This window comes from Carya illinoinensis, chromosome 12 (genome assembly GCF_018687715.1).
Source record: "Carya illinoinensis cultivar Pawnee chromosome 12, C.illinoinensisPawnee_v1, whole genome shotgun sequence".
In the NCBI taxonomy this organism is placed as follows: Eukaryota; Viridiplantae; Streptophyta; class Magnoliopsida; order Fagales; family Juglandaceae; genus Carya; species Carya illinoinensis.
The window spans coordinates 25,645,419-25,661,953 of NC_056763.1; the positions used below are offsets into that span (position 1 = coordinate 25,645,419).

At 35.4% G+C, this 16,535-nt stretch overlaps 2 protein-coding genes across 4 annotated transcripts; one reads left to right on the top strand and one right to left on the bottom strand.

The window, feature by feature from the left end:
* Positions 1-1,126: 1,126 nt before the first annotated feature.
* Positions 1,127-8,332, top strand: LOC122290087 (long chain acyl-CoA synthetase 4-like). The gene is made up of 19 exons (XM_043097623.1): positions 1,127-1,521; positions 2,146-2,209; positions 2,325-2,414; positions 2,536-2,592; positions 3,043-3,091; positions 3,378-3,454; positions 3,665-3,704; positions 3,777-3,871; positions 4,206-4,373; positions 4,528-4,638; positions 4,710-4,797; positions 5,050-5,116; positions 5,676-5,751; positions 5,882-5,999; positions 6,126-6,371; positions 6,469-6,608; positions 7,130-7,312; positions 7,407-7,526; positions 8,096-8,332. Exons 1-19 carry the CDS (start codon positions 1,370-1,372, stop codon positions 8,141-8,143), a joined length of 1,989 nt encoding a protein of 662 aa, XP_042953557.1. The 5' UTR covers positions 1,127-1,369; the 3' UTR covers positions 8,144-8,332.
* A 1,196-nt stretch (positions 8,333-9,528) lies between these two features.
* LOC122289981 (toll-like receptor 3) lies at positions 9,529-16,049 on the bottom strand. Of its 3 annotated transcripts, none has more exons than XM_043097472.1 (7): positions 15,736-16,049; positions 14,761-14,915; positions 14,465-14,682; positions 11,833-12,442; positions 10,378-10,884; positions 10,219-10,296; positions 9,529-9,842 (listed from the first exon to the last, which is right to left on the bottom strand). In XM_043097472.1, exons 1-7 carry the CDS (start codon positions 15,903-15,905, stop codon positions 9,829-9,831), a joined length of 1,752 nt encoding a protein of 583 aa, XP_042953406.1. In that variant the 5' UTR covers positions 15,906-16,049; the 3' UTR covers positions 9,529-9,828. The 3 variants fall into 3 exon arrangements, with proteins under 3 accessions (XP_042953406.1, XP_042953404.1, XP_042953403.1); XM_043097470.1 differs by having other exon boundaries at positions 9,529-9,911; XM_043097469.1 differs by lacking the exon at positions 9,529-9,842 and having other exon boundaries at positions 9,918-10,296.
* Positions 16,050-16,535: the final 486 nt, after the last annotated feature.

A 16,535-nucleotide genomic window follows, 5' to 3' on the forward strand; every position in this document is an offset into this window, starting at 1 on the left:
CTTTTTAAAACAATATATAATAAATTTACACATTTTAAAACTGTATTTAATATTTAATATGGCATTGATTATAATGAAATACATAGCACGTTGTTACACGTAGCAATTGATATCCATCGATTTTAAGTGTTTTGATGATGACTATTTTATGTCGACCCACCACCCACCTCGTGCCCAACTTCCAATAGTATTTATAGATTTGATTTAGAGTTTACATGTAATGTGGTATTATGATCTATACATTTTACAATTTTTTCCATGTGATATCTGTATTGAATGAGTCCAAGTACGTAGTGGCAACTTACGTACGTGGAAGGGAACCAACAATGACGTGTCAATTAATTGAAAAACCCTAGCAGAATTAAGAAGATTTCAATCTTACGTACGAAAGATATTCTAACATTGTTAAACCATCATACCAAATACATATTTTATTATTAATTCAAAACTAATATGATAAGGTATTTAATGTTACCCGAGTATTACAGAGTCAAAATAATAATTTTAATAAGTCAAGGATAAAATTAAGATTATTTTAAATAAAATGATATAATTATATAAATGAGTAATGTTATACATTATACTAGTCATCATTTAATTTTCATTTCACTATATATAATGTGTCATATTTATTATTATTAGATGATAAAAAATTGAGTCATGCTATATACTACATTCATCTTATTTTTATCATATTAAATAAGATATAATATATTTATTACGATTAGATAATAAAAAATATGTAATAAATAATTATTTAATATTAATAAACGTGTCATATCATATTTAATGAAATAAAAATAAAATGATAATATTGTGTATATAATGTATTTCCTGAAAACAGAACGGAAGGGTCGAGGGCTCATGGGAAGTTGGCTTGGCAAGTCCACGCCACAAGACATGATCCCTTCGTAGATAAGCCAACCCTATTCGATCAGGAACCAAACTTAGATTTGATCGGACGGTGAGGAGAAATTATTGAGAAAGAATCAAGATTTTCCAATCTGTGAAGATTTTAAATTCAACACTGCGGTTGGCCAAACCCAACCGCAATCCCACCAGACACTCTCTCTCTCTCTCTAGCTAGACTAGCTTTTATACATATAAAGTCGAGAAAATAAAATTGAAAAAAAGAATAAAGAAGTCATATTTACCAATTTTGCCACTCCGGCCACAAACAGAAACGGCCACCTCGCTCCTTTACTCTTGCGCTGTCTCTCTACGTGTGTGCGTGTTTGTATATATATGAATAGATAGCTAGACAGACAAACATGCACGTTCCTTAGAGATACAGAGGGTGGAGCGATCGATTTGTTGAGATTTGTTGGTTCGGTGGAAGAGAGAGAGAGAGAGAGAGAGAGAGTTGAGAATGGCGCAGAATAGGTTTATAGTTGAGGTTGAGAAGGCCAAGGAGGCCGAGGATGGGAGGCCGTCGATGGGAACGGTTTACCGCAGTGTTTTTGCTAAGGATGGATTTCCGCCTCCGATTGAAGGAATGCATAGTTGCTGGGATGTGTTCCGGTACTTATTCATTTAGAATTCTGTTTGGTTGCTGAGAAAAAAAAGTTCCCGGTAAAAGAAATGGAGAAGACTTTTTTTCTTTCTATGTTTTGCTTTTTATGATTTCAAAGAGAGAAAGAAAAGCTGACTGCATGTGTTTGTTTTGTTTGGATTTTAGCGAGGACGAATCTAAAAATAAACAACTTGCTCAAAATTTGTTCTTGAGGATATCAAGTGCACAGATGACGAATTTTATTATTATTGTGACGGTGGAATTAAGGATTTCAGTTACTTTTTGTTGTAACCGAACCGGATCATGCTGCTAGATTTTATTTCTTAGAGATTTTTTAAGAACCATGCTAAAATGAGTTTCTTTTTTATTTTTATCTTTTGTGCATGTGATATAGCTTTTGAAATTATTTTGTCCAAAGTTCTTTATTTTACTGAATAAATATAGTTCTCTGTTTTGCTTCTTCCAGAATCTTGCTTAACTGTGCCTGTTTATTGGCTTAGAACTTTCTTTTTTGATTCCGCTTTACCGTAAGATACTACAACAACTGTTTTAATGATGAAAAATGGATAGAGCGATGAATTTATCTTTAGAGAAATGATTGTTCCTCGAATCTTTTTGTGTACTTGTTACAGCATGACTGTCGAGAGATGTCCGGATAATCCGATGCTTGGTCGTCGTGAGATTTTAGATGGGAAGGTAAATAAATATCTGTACAGTTTGTGCCTCTGATTTTATGTGGATTGACTTTGATGTTCTATAACTTGTTTTGACTTTGAACTAAATCGTCATATTGTGCTATATGTCTTTGCAGCCTAGTAAATACGTGTGGCAAACTTATAAAGAAGTATATGACTTGGTAATTAAAGTGGGAAATGCTATGCGAAGTTGTGGATTTGGGGAAGTAAGTCTGTATTTTATTATCTATTATACGAAAGATACTTTTCCACCCAATACTTGCTTGAAATATCATCATTAGCAATTTACGTGTACGACGCTAACCTTTATCTACTGCTGGATTGTAGGGAGCAAAATGTGGCATTTATGGTGTAAATTCTCCAGAATGGATTATAAGCATGGAGGTGCATATATTTTTCCTTTGATTTTTCCCTGATGTCAGTAACGAAGAAGGTGTATCTTGTAATAATTACCCAATTAAAATGGAAAAGCTTGGGGTGGAGTTCACTCTCCTATGTTCAATATTGCTCACAGTTTATGGCCCTAATCAAAATTAAATTTTCCCTTCATGTTTCAGTCCCAGTGATATTGGTTTTTGCTTAAAAGTTTATCTTATGATTTACATTTTTTCTTCAATTTCATTTTGTTGCTAAAGTTTTGGTTGAAGCCCCCTCTAATCTTTGTTCGGTTTTTAATTGTTATGAAACATGGACAAAACTTGAAGTTTTAACATCTGGTGTTTATACAGATTAATGATGCTCTCTGCTGCTTAGTTGTCATGGCCTTTAGTTTCTCCTAGAAACAGTGCGCTTTTTCTCTGGAAAATTTTGATTAACACTGAAAAACTAATGCAGGCCTGCAATGCTCATGGACTCTATTGTGTTCCTTTATATGATACTCTAGGTATGCATATTCACTACAATAGCATGGTTCCTAGATTACTTATAATATGTTGGTATTGATTTTCGTTAACATCCAATTAATTAAACCACAATACAGACCCATCTACTCTCTTGGTACTGAGGTTTTTTATGGCTAGAAAATATAACATAGTCTGTTATATATAAGACGTTCAACTTTCTCTCCAAAATTCAACCATTTATATGCATTGACCTTAAACCTTAAATCTTAAGCACCTTGTGAAATATAATGTTTATTGCTGTTTGATCTGTTCTGGTTCGCTGGTTAGGTGCTGGTGCTGTGGAATTTGTTATATGCCATGCAGAGGTTTCAATTGCTTTTGCTGAAGAGAAAAAAATCCCTGAGGTACAATTATTATGTGTTTCCAACTAAAGTGCAGTCATGGGTGCATTTTAGAAAGATACCGTTATAGTCACTCCACACTTGAGTGTTACTGGAATAGGTCACCTTTCAGTCAATGAGTGCTATGAAAGAGAAAAGTTGTCAGCCTTCTGGTAATTTTTACTATTTTCACGGTACGATTCTTTCTTATTAGCTTGTGCTTTTCCCTTTCAGGTGTTGAAAACCTTGCCAAACACAACAGAGTTCCTCAAAAGTAAGTTAAACTTGTCTTTTGGATTCCTTTTATGCATACACAGATAAGAAATATACACATTTTATTTTGCAGCACTTGTGAGCTTCGGCAAGGTCACCCCTGAACAAAGGGAGGAAGTTGAGAAGTTTGGGTTGACAATATATTCGTGGGATGAATTTTTGCAACTGGTAGGATATTTAATTCTTATCTTTATAGTGTGTAATAAATTTGTTATCGTTTTGAATGTTGATACAAGAAAAGGGCATTTTTTTCTTGTATCATGTTGAATATATTCCTTATATTATCATATACATTAGAAAATATCGTATGGCTGCTGGGGAAAATATGAATTTTTGGCATGTACTATGAATAGTTTAGTTATACATCTTTCTATATATTTTTGAAATGTTTCATGGTTTAATTTTTTTTCTAACAGTCATTCATGAACCGAGATAATTATACATGTTATTTGTTTATAGTTATTGGTTCTGATACAAGATTTTGTTTGCCTCATATTCATAGGGTGATGGAAAACACTTTGATCTTCCACTGAAGAAGAAAAGTGATGTGTGTACTATAATGTATACTAGTGGAACTACTGGTGATCCCAAGGGTGTAATGATATCCAATGATAGCATCATTGCTCTTTTAGCTGGGGTGAAGCGCCTACTTGAGAGTGTTAATGAACAAGTGATTTCCTATTCATTTGAACTTATTATTTATGGAAACATGAACCAGCCTCAATCCACTAAAAATGATCTATTTTTTTTGTTCCTGACAAAAGACACTGGCGCTATGGCCATTTAATTTAATTGATCTTTTTTTTTTTTTGTCCTTTTTATAGTTGGAAGTAAAGGACGTATATATGTCATATCTTCCTCTTGCGCATATCTTTGACCGGGTGATTGAGGAGCTATTTATTTTACATGGTGCCTCAATAGGGTTCTGGCGTGGGGTGAGTATGATTACAAATTTATCTCACCCAATGAATGCTCAATATCATAACTGCTTATTTTATTTCTGCAGGATGCCAAACTTTTGATTGAGGACATTGGGGAGCTAAAACCAACTATTTTCTGTGCCGTCCCACGTGTGTTAGATAGAATATACTCTGGTAAACCTCCTTTTGGGGCTGAAGAATGAGTTTTATTATTTGTTATTTTCTTGTGTTGAAACTAATCAGAAGAATATTGACATTTCAGTAAGGAAAATGCCCTTCTGTCATGTGCATCATTTTAGTGGGGCACTGAGTTGCCCTTTTTAACTTTTTTTTTTTTTTTTCTTGCCATTTTACTGTGAAATTAATGCATGAGAAATTTTGCATCTCCAACTGTTAATGAATTATTGTCGACCTGCTTATTTTCAGGTTTAAATCAGAAGATTTCCTCGGGGAGCTTCTTGAAAAAGACACTGTTCAATTTTGCATATTCACAGTGAGTTCTACACAAAGTCTTTAATTTTCAGATCAAAATAAGCAAATGTGAGGTCTTTGGGAGTGACTGTTTATTCAGATATACATTAGGCTTCATTGCACCCTTCAGTCCTTCAGTATGGAGGGCGTCTTTTCATCTACCATTGAGATTACTTAAGATCAGGAAAAATATGGTACACCTATGCTCTTGAATAGAAATAACAATTTTCGTAGTAAACCATGCTCAATCACGCTTGGGCTCCCTTTTGAAGTATAATTGTAACATTAAGTCATGGTATAAATTCACAATTGATGTTGAGATTCTTCACCAATACCATCACCTTATAAATTCTACTTATAGAATTCCATTTTTTGACAATCATTACTTTAGCTAGTGTTATCTATTTAATCTTGATGTATGGATCGTTAATTGCTTTGGATCTATAGCTAAATTTGGCATATACCCAGTATGTGTATCCGACTTTAAGACTTTGTTGAGCTTGGCTTTGTATTTAATGTTGTTAATTCCCAGTGTCTTGTAACCTGATTATAACCCTTTTCTATTGTTTTGACTGCTGTAGCAAGTTTCATAACATGAAGAATGGGAGTAAACATGAACAGGCATCTCCAATTTGTGACAAAATTGTCTTTAGTCAGGTTATGGAAATGCACATTCTATGCATTCTCTCGTCTTCCCCAGTGCCTCTCCTCCGGACTTTTTTAACACCGACTGTACCTACATCCTGGTTACTTTCTGAATCTCCTTGGGTTTTTTGTGCATTCTCAGGTGAAGCAAGGGTTGGGGGGTAGGGTTCGCCTTATTCTGTCTGGAGCAGCACCTCTTGCCCCCCACGTAGAAACTTTCCTGCGAGTGGTGACATGTGCTCATGTTATACAAGGATATGGTATGCCAATCTTCAGAAGTTAATGTTTACTAGATGCCTTGTTTTCCTTGTGGGCTTGCATTGAGGCCCATGTTGCTATTTCACGTTGAGCATGGATAATTATATTCTGTATCAATCCTAATGTAGGTCTGACAGAAACTTGTGCGGGGACATTTGTCTCACTGCCCAATGAACTGCCAATGCTTGGTACAGTAGGCCCTCCTGTACCCAACGTGGATGTGTGCCTAGAGTCTGTTCCTGAAATGGGATATGATGCCCTTTCAAATACACCACGAGGAGAAGTATGTGTAAGAGGAAAAACGTTGTTTTCAGGGTACTACAAGCGTGAGGACCTCACCAAGGAGGTCATGGTTGATGGGTGGTTCCATACAGGTTTTCCCATCTCATTCTTTCTTTTTAGATTTAACTTTTATCGTCACTTATCATTGACTTTTAGATTTAGCCTTGCTGATGATGATCTTGGCCTCAGGTGATATTGGTGAGTGGCAACCAGATGGAAGCTTGAAAATCATTGACCGCAAGAAGAATATATTTAAGCTTTCTCAAGGAGAATATGTTGCTGTCGAAAATTTGGAGAACATATATGGTCTTGTTACTGCTATTGATTCGGTAGGCCTTTGAGCAAACAAACCGGGTCTTGTTTTGCAGGATGCATACCCTTCTGTTTTCCTTTGCTTTGGTTGCTTGTATGTAACATGGATACTTCTACACATGCTGTGACAGCATCATTATTGCTGTGGCCCTTCCACACTTGCACAAATATGGTTCTAATTATGAAGAACTTGGAGTTTTGTAGTTTAGTTCACAAATATGATGCTGAGTTTTACTTATGATGACCGTATTCATGCAACATAGAACCACATCAGACATAGATGTCTACCTACTAGATCTCTTCTTTTTTTTTACCTGCACAGAAGCAAGGTATGATACTTGCAGGCTCCCTATGGTCACCTCTTCTGGTGGAGACAATTCAGAAGAAGTGATAATCATTCTTGTAGCAACTTAGTTGTATGGTTATTCTTTCCTCATGAAGGATATATGATTTCAAAGTCTGCACATTCAATGGTTCAGTTTATTATCCAGCTTTGATCTGCCTGGTGAAATCTATCTTATTACCCTTCCGATTTTAGATATGGGTCTACGGAAACAGCTTGGAGTCCTCCCTTGTGGCTGTTGTGAACCCTGGCAAGGAAGCACTTGAACAATGGGCCAAAGAAAATGGCATCACTGGGGATTTCAATTCTGTCTGTGAAAATCCTGCAGCAAGAGAATACATTCTTGGGGAGCTCACGAAGATTGCTAAAGAAAAAAAGGTTTGCTGCTTACTTTCTTTGACATTCGTCCAAGGAGTAAACTTCTGACATGCAATGACTAAGCTTTTTCTGATCTTAACTTCTGCTCTTCCAGTTGAAAGGTTTTGAGTTTATTAGAGCTGTTCACCTTGATCCTGAACCATTTGACATCGAACGGGACCTTATAACTCCAACCTATAAGAAGAAGAGGCCTCAGTTGCTAAAATATTATCAGGTCTCTCTCTCTCTCTCTCTCTCTCTCTCTCTCTCTCTCTCTCCACACACACACGAATACATCTCACTTGAGGAATGATTTTTGAACCAGCAAAAAATCCCATTTTCATGATCTATTTTTGAACCAGCAAAAAAATACATCGAGCAAAAAAAGAATGATCTATCTTTCGTATAGACACAATTAAAAGTATTAGACACAGGCTGTGGTATAGCTCTATCCCAGATGCAGCCACTCCTATGCAGTAAACCCATTAAATCAGGTCTTGATGTGTTGATAAGACGGCTATCTGTATGTCCTATGGCTTTACAAGGGGAAGGTTGAAATTGCTGTCATTGTCACATTGACTGTTCAATTGGAAAATCGGAAGTTCGGCACATGTATGATAGCTATTAATCAATCAGCAAGTCAGCATGATGCCATCTAGAAATCAAATATTAGGAGTGCTATTCATTTTTTTCCACTTTGGTCGTGGCCTTTGGACTTTAGACTTGCCCTTATACCCAGAGTCTTGGCTGTACGCAAAAGATCCTTGGTTATGAAATTACTGACGTGATATTTTCATTGCACAGAATGCCATTGACAACATGTACAAGAGCGCAAACAAGCCCCGAGCATGAAGGGAATAACTTCTGGAGCCAGAATTTATTTTCTCCCACTTAGCAATAGCAATGCATTCTGTCCCGTTCTTTTATTCTTGTGACTGTGCGTAGCTTTTCCATAAACCAGCTGATGACTCTAAATTAAAATGTGTAATCATAGGGAAAAGACAAACATGCTCTGAAAATGAATTTAATGTTCTCAATTAATCTGTCCATTAAAGTTTCTTAGTATTCTTACAGTAGTCGCCTCTTTCTTGAGCCTTACCTGCACCTCGATATATCAAAGTTATAGCCGAAATATGAACGGTTAGATACCATGAAACATGTGAGGAGAATTTTGAGCAAGGTACATGGGCAACAATTCTATGATCATATTGTTCAGCCTGTCTCCTCTTTTCTTGTACTGCTAAGACACAGTGAGGAATCTCAGAAAGTATCTCATTGAATTTAACGAAAAATAAATAAAATCACCAATCTTTACGAGAATCTTGGATCAAATAATAAGATATTTTGATTGAGATTGCAGCAAGCTAATATGTTACTGTTCTAAACTGACTGACGAAAAGATTTTACTTTCTTTCTGCCGGAGGAAAGGAAACCGTGTTCTGTTAAAGGGCTTTGGGGTTTCCATTTTCGCATGCCGTTTTTGGTTTGAAATTGTATGAACAGAAAATGGTAAATTGCGGCTATGCTTTACTGCAAGACAGTTGGATGTTAGAATCTTAGAAGAGGGACCTGACGGACGGCTTTAATTCCCAAACGACACAAAACTCTGCTACCGTTTAGACGTCAAATGATTGGCTATAAATGACGTTTTTCTGTCTTTTTTATTGAACTAATCACAACTGAGAAATTGGTACTCTGTCCTTTACTGGACGATACGACCAGTGCCGTTTACAAATTATTAAAAAAAAAAAAATGCTATTTATCATTTATCCGCATCACATATTTTTTAATCCTTTTAATTTTTTTTTTGTTTTATTATTTTTAAAATAATTAAATTCTTCTACTTATTATTCATATACCACATATTTAGTAAGAGAAAAAAATATGATATATATTATGTAAAGATGATGAATAGAATTTTTCATTATAAAATTATCCGCAGAAAATTTTGTGGAATTTAGACGAGCGAAAGAAATGGGGAAAAAATAGAGAAATTCATGGGAAGCGAACCACAGAAAATTTGGGCTCTGCTGTTGGACGCAAAACAGAAATAATAATTTAGAAAACGACAGTGGAGTGAAACTAATACCCCATTGCCGTTCAGCTATTTAGCTGTAGTAAAACTCGTGCTGTTCAAACGACCAAGAACATTCAATTAACAGATGCAAGTCAAATTCGAGGCTTTTAACATGACCCGACACAATCTCTTTGCTTAGATCTTGACAAAGACTACTATATTTGACAATAGACAATATTTGATAGATTTAACGTATCACTTATTATAGTTCAGTACACAAAGTTTAAAAAATAAATAAAAGCATCCTAGTTGAAATTTGGGAAAAAAAACCATGCTACCAGTACCTTGGCAACTTGCTCTTTTCTTCGTTTTCACCCTTTGAATCAAAATTTAGAAAGCTGACTGATCCAATAGATTGATTTGATCGTCTCTCTAAGTGAAGACCGACATAAAACGCCAAGTTCCAGAATCTGGCGTCGCGTAGCATCCAAACTGCTCTTTAGTATCACTTTCAAATCCACTATCTTCGATCACCTAAATGGAAATAAAACGTTTGGAATTTTTTTTTTTTTTTTTTTGGTTAAAGCCATTACTCTAGTCCACCTGGGGTAACAGATAAAGAGTCAATATTGAACAAAACACCAAAGACAAAAACAGGTTACGATTACACGGAGAATGATAAACACAACTTTTTACGCAAATTTTTTCAAAACTACGTTTTAAATGAATGGTATTTTTGTAAAATAATATAAAAGGATCATCATTTTACCAATATATACACATTTTAAAACACGGTTATAAAAATTGTAGCGTAAAGGATTGTGTGTCTATCTTTAATGGCAATATGGAAAAGCAATTTTAAGAGTCATCCCCGGTTAGTTCAGTTCCAACTGGGGCGTATTAATAATACCTCTATCAATGGGAGATGCGCGAATAGAAGAATACTGCAGTTCGAGTAGCTCCTGTCTGCTATACTTCACTCTTTGATCTGTTTCAAAACAATCGAAAATGAAAATTAGGGAGGGTTATTAGATGCTGCAACTGGGAAATTATAAATTAGAAGTCCTACCTACAAAACATGGAGAAATGTGTATATTCCCCAGCTTCTTGTTCACTAGCAAGGTCCTTGAAGTTGATCGCGATGGAGATGGACAGCTAGAGCCAATATTGTCTGATGGAAAGATGTGTACAAGTTCATGCCTGACTTCGATTTGAGGATGGTTTTTACTGAATGGCAAAATGGCATCCTCAGTCAAGAGCCAACAACCCCTCAGATCCAACATTTTTAGAGTCCGTGAGGGAATGAATGAAGCGAGCCCAAAATTTGTCAACACACTATCACGAATGCTGAGATTTGTCAGCTTTGGGAGAGATGACAAGTAGTGCAGGGAGAGATCTGTAAGGGAAGTGCTTCTGAGAGAGAGATTTCTCAACTCTTGGAAGCTTGATAAAGGTTTTAGAGCATCATCCCGGATATGAGTCTGCTCCAAATTCAGCATTTCCAAATGACTGAGACTTTCTAGGGCTTGCAGTGAGAGAACTGAGCCTGGCTCAGCACCTGCCTGGTGGATGAAACCTAATGGTACAGAGAAATTTTACCCAGTTACAGATATAAATATATATATCAATGATAGATAAGAAGAACACGAGAAAGAACTTTACTAGCATTACAGGAAACAGTTATGAATGTACATGAATACAAAAATTATAAATTCAAACACAACTGAAAGTTATTGAGAACTTAATTGGGACCTCCTATAAGTCTTCCAGCCAACAAAAGGAATCCCTCAAGTCATTGACTGACCCAAAAATAAGTAAGTTTGAAAATTGCAGCAGGTAAGTTTGAAAATTGCAGCAGGTAGATCAGAAGGGTGACCCAAAAATAAGTAAGTTTGAAAATTGCAGCAGGTAGATCAGAAGGGAGCTAGTCTGCTAGCTGAGGGAGCGTCATAGTAGATTAGTAGTAAATAGTAGTAGCTATTATTATTATTATAAATACTATTGCCTTAAAAATTGTCTATCTATCAAGGAGTTGGTAAAGCAACAAAGCAAGCTTTAGTAAGTTTTAATAGGGGCAGGAATAAGCAACTGCCATATTATGAGCATTCTGTTCTTTTCCTTCTCAGACCCAGATTCGGAAAGCAGGGGTGCCATAGAGAGGGGGGTTGTTTGCTTGCAGACAAGGCTAATTATTCAGCAATCAGTTGAAGGGACACCAATGAGATCTTCATATAATACTAAGTGTCATGCGATTTTATGAAGGAAACTATCTGAAAAAGGAACACAATGTCATAAAGGTCATCATCATGATGTAAGGGCATTAAAAAATTTAGATCTTAAAAGTCAAAATATTTTCCGCAGCCGTAGCTCATACCAGTGGAATATTAGCCAGAATATAGCCCAATCAATTATTTCAGGCCCTCACCTCCTTTCAGTCACCACATTCTAACATCTGTAACTCAAAAGTTAATGAATGAAGTTCTTTTTCCATCTGTAAGCAGAAAGAGCATTTGAAAATTCATACCTTTCACATTGGTATTGCTTAAGTCGACAACCTTCATTAATGGCATATTGCTGACATATAACACTGCGATGTCATCAATAAGTGTGGAAGACAACGATAGAACTTCAAGATTGGGAACATGCCCAACTAAAATCTCAACTCCAGCAGAGGTGAGTCTGGTGTTGCTGAGATTTAGATTTTTCAAATCCGCTCCTATACATGCAATGTGCTTGACTAAATCATCTCCAATCATGACAAAGCTGAGATCCAAATGTTTCAGTGCTTTCATAGAAGGTAAGAAGCAGAATTTTTTAAGGGAAGACTTGGATAAATCCAAAAAGGACAGGAAACTTGCTTCAACATATATAAAAGCCTCAGCCTCACCAATGAATGTAGCTCCAGAGATAATAAGCTTGCTTAAAGGAGCTTTACCTCCATCCCCTTCAAGTATAGAGTTAACGGTACAGTTACTCATGTTTAGGCATTCAAGAGATGACAAATTTGGAAATTTTGTGACGTTGGTCCAAGCTATATTAAGGAAGCTCAGTTTCGAGAACTGTTGAAAAACAGCTGCACCTTTGTTAGACACCTTGCTTCCCCAAAGGTCAAGGTACTGTAATTTTGTAAGAACCTAAAAAAATAAAAAAATAAAAAATCATCAGATTGTGCTCTTACAAATAATTTGAGAAATTCTCAGAATTTACAAAAAGGAATGGATTCAAAATTGATGGGATTGAACTTCCCTTCAATGTAAATTTTTATTATTTGGTTTAGTATACTTTGAAAAAAAAAAAAAAAACTAGAAAGAAATTAAGAAATTACAATTAGGGGTGTAAGTTAACCAGTTTGTACTGGACCGATAACACTAATGGTCTGGTCTCGGCCCATTAGTTTGCAAAAAGTTTGATTTTTGGTCCAATCCCGGGTTATGATTTTTTTGGACCAGACTGACCGAAATACATATATATATTTTTAATCATTTTTTATATAGTATTTTATATTGTAGTTGTATAACTTAATTATGTAATTTTATGATAAATCATAAAATTATATGCAATGATACATACTCTAGTTACCTAGTATCTACACCTACTTAAAATAGTTAGGCACATATTTGAGTAATGCTACATACAGTCATTTTTGCGCACTCCCTGCGCACTCCACTGATATGATTGGCTGGATTAATTTTTTTAATACACAACCAATCATATCACTGGAGTGCACAAAAGAGTCCGCAAAAATGACTGCACATAGAATTTTCCTTTTTTGTAAGATACCTAAGTTACGAGTATGAAGTATCCATGGACCAATTATTCATACCATATAAAATATTAAAATTTTAATATAGGCCATTATGTATTAACTATCATAATTCATACACATACTACTGAGTATTGAGTACAAACTTAGTAACATCATTAATATAATTATAATTAATGATTTTATTAATGAGTTAATTAGATAATCCACATTAAAGAGTTCATTTAATTTTATTTTTATTATTGTATAGAATTTTTTTTTATAGGTATTGTTGTATAGAATTTTTTTTTTATAGGTATTATTGTATATAATTTTTATAATTTAATAAATTTTGTAAGTAAAGAAAATGGAAGAAAAATGTTGGCCTTTTTTGTATGTCGGACCGAAATAAACATTAGAAGGTAATTTTGGGCTTTTTTGTATGTTGGCCCATTTTGCATTGGCCTGGACCGAATTAGACCAACTGGTAGATAACAGTCTGGTCCGGTCTCAGGGAGAAAAAATGAATGGATCGAAATTTTCGGCCTAGTCCAAAAATCCCCCCATGGACCGAATAGACCAGACCGATTACACCCCTAATTATAGTATTGTTGTTAGTGACAATGATGGTGATAATGGTGATGGTAATGGCTTGTAATAGTTAATGCGGTATAGAAATCGTAATGGTGGTCGTGGTAGTAACAGCAGCATGAAGGTGGCCAAGAGCAATGTTGTTGATGGTAATGTGAAAGTAACAATGGTGAGATAACGATGGGGTTGGCGGGGTGTGGAACAGGTGAGAGTGGTGAAAGTAGTATGAAAGATGATGGTGGTGGTACGGAGACGGTGATGATGGTGGTTTAAGTGGCATTCACTTAAAATATGGAATTTATGAATTTTAAAATTGAGAGTGGAGGCAAAAGTGAGAAGCAATAATGGAATTTCAATGAACAACTTTCCTAAATATACACACTCGAACAAACCCAAATATTTCGCACCAATTTAAACCCGATAAAATGTGCATAACCAATACTACTTTTAGGCCAGCCTAAATGGGGATGAGCAAATGATCAAGATGAAAATCAGTATGCTGATAAAATAATAATTTCAGAAGATCTATCAAGTTCCACTCAGAAAAACAGGCACAGGGTCTTGAATCTTGATTTAAAAAATGCATGGTTTTGTTGTTCATGGTCGTGCATATTAAGGATGTTATATTTTTGCATTTAGCTAGAAAAAAATAGGACGTTAAACCACCAAATTGACCACCCCCAATGGTATGGTGGAGGGCTATGGAGCAGGCTCTGATCGTGGAGCACTAGTGAACCAAGAAGAAAAAAAAAATGAGAGAAGTACAATTATGTACCATGTAATTTATTAAAAACATCTCCAGAATTGGAAGGAAATGAAGTACCTGGAGTGAACTCAGTGCCTGATCAGTGACAGGCAAACCCCCCAAGTCCAAGACAGACAAATTTTTAAGCGAAGAGAGAAGGACAATTCCATTCGTGGTTACACCAGTTTCTGACGCATATAACTTTTCCAGTGATGAAATGGATATAAGATGCTGAATGCCCGCATCAGTAACCTTCAAGCATCTCGAAAGATCCAATTCCTTTAAACTCGTCATTCCTAAACCCAGAGAAAACATTTAGAAAATGTAACAAATTGACTTTTTGAAGTCCTCCTAATTGTATGGTTTTATAATACCTGTCATAGCCCAAAGAGCTGAACTAGTGACTCTATGGCAATCTGAAACATTCAAGGAGCACAGGTTCCGAAACCCTCCCAAGTATGCCATCCATTCTGCGTCCACAAAGTTCTCACCTCTGAGATCAATCTCCTCCGCACTATGTTTGAAAACTCTACGAAAGGAGAGATAGCTTAGCAAAAACCATGCTCACAAAAACAAGAAGAAGAAGAAGAAGAAGCGGCAGCAGCTAACATACTGAAACTAATTTACCTCAAGGATAAAATACTAGGATTTAATGATACAAAAGGAAAACAAATTTGATATACTATAGGAACCTACACGTTTCTGAGTTTGCGACACGAAATAGAATGATTGAATGAATTTAACAAAATGGCTTAAAAATTTTTTAAAAAAATATTTCGTCGAATACTTGAGTTCACTCGACTTATATTATACGAAGAGCCAAAGCTTCTACAAAAATGAAAGTTTCAGTCTGAAATTTTCCCCCACGGATTCTCAGCAACCAAATCGAAATAGAGTCATACAAGCTGTAACTTATCACATCTAATAGACACTTCGCAACCACATTGATTTCTGATGCATGAAAAATCGAAACACAGGAGTCCCGCTCCTTAGGGCTGCTAAGAATGTTTAGTTAAACAAAATGAAGAAATGGTAAATCGAAAATATGGTTCTCTGACATGTACTGAGCCTAATAGTGTTAGTTGGCTTAATCAAGCTCAATTTTTCAATAAAACGATCTGTAAATGCAAGCAGCTACAAATTTCACATATAATTAGAGGGATTTATTTTTTAAAATATCATCCAAGTAAAAAGAATTCGCAGAACTAATTATCTTCTGATAAACACACAAGAAAGTAAAAGCTGAAGCTTATCATTGATCATTTCGGTATGATTAAAATATGTCCAAATTTCTTTTTATACTACGTTTCTATGAGGAACCAAAAAGGGCAGGATTTAATTAGACGTACTCGAGCAAAGAAGGGTAGAGGAGACGACGGATGAGCAGGCGGCGGAGGAGAGCGTCGGCGAGCTGAGAGGGCAATCGCTCGAGGCTCCGCCTCTGTCTCCGCCATTTCTCCACGCTCTCTCTGCTCTGGCACGCCGCTTCGATGCAAAACCCGACCAACTCGCTCTCCATTATCTCTCTCCCTCGCTCGTTCTGAGTCGTTCGCAGCTTTTGATTCAGATTTAAATATATTGATCTGTGGAAGGCAATTGGGTTTGGGTCTTTGCTGCTTCTCCGAATCACCTACGCCCTTAAGGGTGAAAAATTATTGTCGATAAAATATTCTTTAGGAAAATATTCTAATTGTTATAAACTTATTTGTATGACTATACGTGACCATCAATTAAGACTATTTAATTATCAATTAAAATTAATTTTTAACTATTAATTAAGATTATTGAGCCATTAATTAATACATATATTTAACCATCAATTAAGACTTAAGTTCTATATATATATATTCTTTTGTACTTCTATATATATGAATATCATTCACTTGTATATGATCAAGTTTTTACATTGAATAACAACTCTTTCTTTTACAATATCATTTCTCTTTTAGTTTCATAACATGTTGTCAGTACGAGATTCTGTTGATTCTGAACCTAGTGGTCTTCTACTTCAAATCAGTTTTTCAATATATTATTTACAATCCCCAATGTGAGTATTAAAGATTATATTTCTTATTATTACTTGATAAAATTTTACGTTTATTCACATAGTTTACATCTCAATTATATCTATGATGAATTAAAATTTTAA